We start from the raw sequence: 5655 nt of genomic DNA, 5'->3' as shown, positions 1-5655 counted from the left end.
AGGATAACCAAACTAGCAACATTTAATAAAATAAAAATTCTCTCTCTCTATTTTAAAAAGGGGACAGACCTGATCCAATGAATTATAATTGGCTTTCTTTCTTTTTTTAAAATCAATTTTATTAATTTTTTTATCTACATTTCTTAGTGCTTAATAAACATCGTGTTGTCTGGTTATTTAATTTGCTTAACAATACAGATTACATTCTTAATCTCCTCCCCTTTTTTCCAACCACTGGTAAAATAAATTCCATGTTTGATAGTATTCTGTATCTTCTGGTTCCGCGCGGCCAAGATGGCGGACACGCAGACGGAGCGGGCCTACCAGAAGCAGCCCACCATCTTCCAGAACAAGAAGCGGGTGCTGCTGGGCGACGCCGGCAAGGAGAAGCTGCCCCGCTACTACAAGAACATCGGCCTGGGCTTCAAGACCCCCAAGGAGGCCATCGAGGGCTCCTACATCGACAAGAAGTGCCCCTTCACCGGCAACGTCTCCATCCGGGGCCGCATCCTCTCCGGGGTTGTCACCAAGATGAAGATGCAGCGCACCATCGTCATCCGCAGGGATTACCTGCACTACATCCGCAAATACAACCGCTTTGAGAAGCGACACAAGAACATGTCGGTGCACCTGTCTCCCTGCTTCAGGGATGTGCAGATTGGGGATATCGTGACGATGGGAGAGTGTCGCCCCCTCAGCAAGACCGTCCGGTTCAACGTCCTCAAGGTGACCAAGGCTGCTGGCACCAAAAAACAGTTCCAGAAGTTTTAAAGACTATTTGTACTTTCTTTGTATCAATAAACAGGCTGGTGTGATTTGAAAAAAAAAAAAAAAAGTATTCTGTATCTTCTTTCTGTTTAATTTTCAATGTGAGTCTATCCATTTCTGCACAATCCAGTATCTTCCTAATTATCTCTTCATCTTGTGGTGTTTCTTCATTTTTCCAATGTTTTGCGAATATAATCCTCACTGCTGTTAAGACATGCAATATTAAATATATACGTTTTTCTGGTATAATACCTATGTAATAAAAACAGTTCAGGTTTAAAATTATAATTGCCTTTCTGAATGTGAACATAACATTTATTTTGGAAATTGCTAGACCGATAAGAGTAATACTCTGGCTAAAGAAATATGGCTCACTTACCACCCAGGCAGATTTGCCTGGCATTTGTGGATTTGAAATTGGCATTTGAGTGAGTTTCTATGTTCAGGGGTCTCCAAAACTGGCAACTTTAAGACTTCTGGACTTCAAACCATGCTCTTTAGAGTAGATGTATGTTATGGTACCATGATGGGAAGTGACACCTTTTTGTAAGGATTATCTGTTTACTGTATTTTTCGGAGTATAAGACATACTTTTTTCCCGTCTAAAAGAGAGTGAAAATTTGGGTGCGTCTTATACATCGAATGTAGCCCCGCCTACCTTCTGGCCCCCACCCTTTGGCCTCTGCCTCCCAGTAATTTACCTCCTTGCAGCAAGCAACAAGCAGCAAACAGCCTGTTTCAGCTTTAGCACAGCCTGATTAGCACAAGCAGTTGATTGTCAGTTGATTGTTCTTTTCTAAGATAATGAACTAAGTTACTAAACCCTGTTCAGTTCCCATCTCCATACATGATTGAATGTTAAATATGTTTTAGTTGTACTTTTAGCATTATGGCCTTGATCCCTTGCCAATGGTAGCATATGAATGAGCGCTATTGTTTTTAATTTAATTTAATGAACTTTGATCTTATGCAAGCTGCCCTAATGACTGTAAATAAAGACTGACACTCAAGTCCCCACCGTGCAAAAGAAAATGTACGCTAAAACCTATTTTCTAGTTCTTTCTGATAACAACCATTGCTAATCTGTCAGTTTCTTTCACCGCCAGAAAAATAGCTTTTGTAGTTACTGAATAGCTATTACAGAAAATAATGGAGCCCAAACAAAGTAGAAATCTATGGCTGTGTTCACATTTTGCCCTGTGCCACAGTTTCTTTAACTCCATTTACTGGGATAAGCCATAATTGGCTAAATGCACTCATTGTACAAAAGTAAAATTACACAAAATGCATTCCGTCTTAATTTTACATGAGAAGCTGACCTGGGAGGACTCCAGCCTTATGCATCCAGCTCTTCAACATGTGTGCACTTTTACAAAATCTCCAACTGTTGATGGTAGTTCTTAAAATGTCCAAGAGTTACGTAAATTGTTAATAGTTGGCATGTATTGCCATTTTATCCATAGTTTTGGTCTTTGCTATACAATGGCAGTTCATTCTTCATTTTATCATGTCATCCAAATCTGGAATGGCTGTCATTTTGAATTTGAGAAAACTCAAATAACAAACTAACAGAGTTGGAAAGGACCTTGGAGGATTATTATTATTATTATTATTATTATTATTATTATTATTATTATTATTATTATTATTATTATTATTATTATTATTATTATTATTATTATATAACAATAACGATAACAATAACGATAACAATAACATTTCTATGCCACCCACTCTCCGAGGACTCTGGGCGGCTTACACCGAAGACAGTACACTAAATAGCATATTGCCCCCAACAATCTGGGTCCTCATTTTACCCACCTTGGAAGGATGGAAGGCTGAGTCAACCTTGAGCCGGTGAGATTTGATCCGCTGATCTGCTGAACTAGCAGTCAGTTGAAGTAGCTGCAGTACTGCACTCTAACCACTGCGCCACCTCAGCTCTTCTAGTCCAACCCCCTGCTCAAGCAGGAAACCCTATAACAATTTCATACAAATGGTTGTCCAATCTCTTCTTAAATGTCTAAAAGTCTCTAGTCTTGGAGCATCTACAACTTCCGGAGGCAACTTGTCCCACTGATTACTCAGGAGTAAAGTAATTGAATAGGAGCGAGATCTAGCCCCACTGGAAATAATAAAGTATAGGGAAGTCTAAGAAGCAGGAGCTTTAATAACAGAATTGGAAAGACCTTTGAGGTCTTCCAGGCCAACCTTCTGCTCAAGCAAGTGATCCTATACATTTTCAGACAAATGGTTGTCCAATCTCTTCTTAAAAAACTCCAGTGATGGAGCATTCACAACTTCTGGAGGCAAGATGTTCTGGAGGATTAATTGTTCTAACTGTCAGGAAATTTCTCGGAATGGAATGGAATGGAATGGAATGGAATAGAATAGAATAGAATAGAATAGAATAGAATAGAATAGAATAGAATAGAATAGAATAGAATAACAGAGTTGGAAGGGACCTTGGAGGTCTTCTAGTCCAACCCCCTGCTTAGGCAGGAAACCACAACACTTCAGACAAATGGTTATCCAACATCTTCTTAAAAACTTCCAGTGTTGGAACATTCACAACTTCTGGAGGCAAGTTGTTCCACTGATTAATTGTTCTAACGGTCAGGAAATTTCTCCTTAGTTCTAAATTGCTTCTGTCCTTGATCAGTTTCTATTGCTTCTTGTTCTCAGGTGCTTTGAAGAATAGTTTGACTCCCTCTTCTTTGTGGCAGCCCCTGAGATATTGGAAGACTGCTATCATGTCTCCCCTAGTCCTTCTCTTCATCATACTAGACATACCCAATTCCTGCAACCGTTCTTCATATGTTTTAGCCTCCAGTCCCTTAATTATCTTTGTTGCTCTTCTCTGCACTCTTTCTAGAGTCTTAATATCTTTTGTACATCGTGGTGACCAAAACTGAATGCAATATTCCAAGTGTGGCCTTACCAAGGCATTATAAAACGGTATTAACACTTCACGTGATCTTGATTCTATTCCTCTGTTTATGCAGCCCAGAACTGTGTTGGCTTTTTTGGCAGCTGCTGCACACTGCTGGCTCATATCTAAATGGCTGTCCACTAGGATAAGGCTGTCCACTTAGTTCTAGGTTGCTTCTCTCCTTGAATAGTTTCCACCCATTGCTTCTTGTCCTGCCTTCAGGTGCTTTGGAGAATAGGTTGATTCCCTCTTCTTTGTGGCAGCCTCTCAAATATTGGAATACTATTATGTTACCCTTAGTCCTTCTCTTCATCAAACTAGATATATCCAATTCCTGCATTCGTTCTTCATATATTTTAGCCTCTAGTCCCCTAATCATCTTTGTTGCTCTTTTCTGCATACTTTCTAGAATCTCAACACCTTTTTTTAATAAAAGACTGGAAGTGTGGTCTTACCAAGGCATTTTAAAGTGGTACTAACACTTCACATGATCTTGAAATATGTAACCAAGGCTGATAGTAGGACCGTTGATTAATCATTCTTTTGGGTGTTATTGATTTGCAGTGACTGTCAGGTTGGGGTACTTCTATATGTTTCAAAATGCTTCATAAACATGAAATATATACATGCTGGCCTAATTTTGGTCTGAGGAACCCAGAAAAGATGGAGATCCAGAAGCTGAACAGATACAAGCGGAAGGACCTCAATTTTGAGGCTATTCCAGTGTCATCTATCTGTACATAAATCAGGTTGGCCTTCCACATGCTGAGATGAGGAACTGATGAGGAACCAATCAATGACAAACCATGATTTTAAATTTGTGGTAGTCTTCTTTGTTCACCACAATTTAGCTCATTTTGGAAGTCACATTAAGCTTGGACTCAAGAGGGATGCGTAAATTGTGAAAAACAGAGTGAAATTAAAACCAGAGCAGCTGGGTCAGTAAAACTTCCTAATGGAGTTCACAACACCATCAAACAACATGCGGACAATCTGCCTGATTAACACACACACACACACACACACACACAATGAAGCCTCTAATTGATGTACTGAGCAAAAGAGGAGATGAGATGCAGCAACTTTTGCTCTGTGCTGAAAAGAGATGGCAAAATTAACATTGCCTGCATTGTAGGCCATGTAATTGAATTGTCAATTATGTTTTTCAAAATTGTCAATTATGCCAGGCCCTCCCAAATGGATGGAGTGCCACAAATTACAAAGCAATCTCTCACTTCTCAGTGGCCTCTTAATAATAATCTACAGCTCCCAAAGGGCCTCAGTGGAGCCCAAAGATCGTGACTGAATTTTTAAAATGGCCTGTGCTGTTTTTTATCACCATTCCTCGCATTTGCATCTAGAAAAACAATGAGAGAGGGAGCTATCAGCTCCTTGGATCGGCTACCAGGACTGATTGCTGTTTCTTTCTCCACTGCTCTCAGAAATAAATGTGATTGTTGATGCAGTCATTTGCCCTCCGTGGTAAATACTAAAATGAGAGAAGAATGCTTTAAAGGAGATGTAATGAATTTTGATCTATACAGAATATAAATTAGTCCAGCGTTTTAGTTCGTTCAGATAACACGGCAGTCGGCCACATTTTTGAGAAACAGAGATTACCGTATCGCCTTAGTTTTAATTTGTTTATTTTTATTGCTTTTAAAGAAGGAAGGAAGGAAGGGAGAGAGGGAGGGAGGGAGGGAGAGAGGGAGGAAAAAGAAAGAGAGAGGAAGAGATAGAGAGAGGAAGGAAGGAAGGAAGGAAGGAAGGAAGGAAGGAAGGAAGGAAGGAAGAGAGAGAAAGGAAGAGAGAAACAGAGAGAGTGAGAGAAAGAGGGAGAAAGAAAGAGAGAGAAAAGAAAAGAGAGACAAAGGGAGAGAGAGAAAAAGTGAAAGGAAGGAAGGAAGAAAAGGAAGGAAGGAAGAGAGAGAGAACTAGAGACAGAGAAACAAAGG

At 39.8% G+C, this 5655-nt stretch overlaps 1 protein-coding gene across 1 annotated transcript; it reads left to right on the top strand.

The window, feature by feature from the left end:
* The first annotated feature begins 274 nt into the window (after positions 1-274).
* LOC117673627 (small ribosomal subunit protein uS17) lies at positions 275-835 on the top strand. Its single transcript, XM_034431107.3, has one exon. It carries the CDS (start codon positions 295-297, stop codon positions 769-771), a length of 477 nt encoding a protein of 158 aa, XP_034286998.2. The 5' UTR covers positions 275-294; the 3' UTR covers positions 772-835.
* The last annotated feature ends 4820 nt before the right edge of the window (positions 836-5655 follow it).

The sequence above is a fragment of the Pantherophis guttatus genome, chromosome 8, assembly GCF_059756535.1.
Source record: "Pantherophis guttatus breed Tessera chromosome 8, ASM5975653v1, whole genome shotgun sequence".
Lineage (NCBI taxonomy): Eukaryota > Metazoa > Chordata > Lepidosauria > Squamata > Colubridae > Pantherophis > Pantherophis guttatus.
This window is presented reverse-complemented; position numbering and strand designations above follow the sequence as displayed.

Bases quoted from the DNA above. Each gene is read 5' to 3' on its own strand.
- LOC117673627 (XM_034431107.3), top strand. From the start codon at position 295: ATGGCGGACACGCAGACGGAGCGGGCCTACCAGAAGCAGCCCACCATC.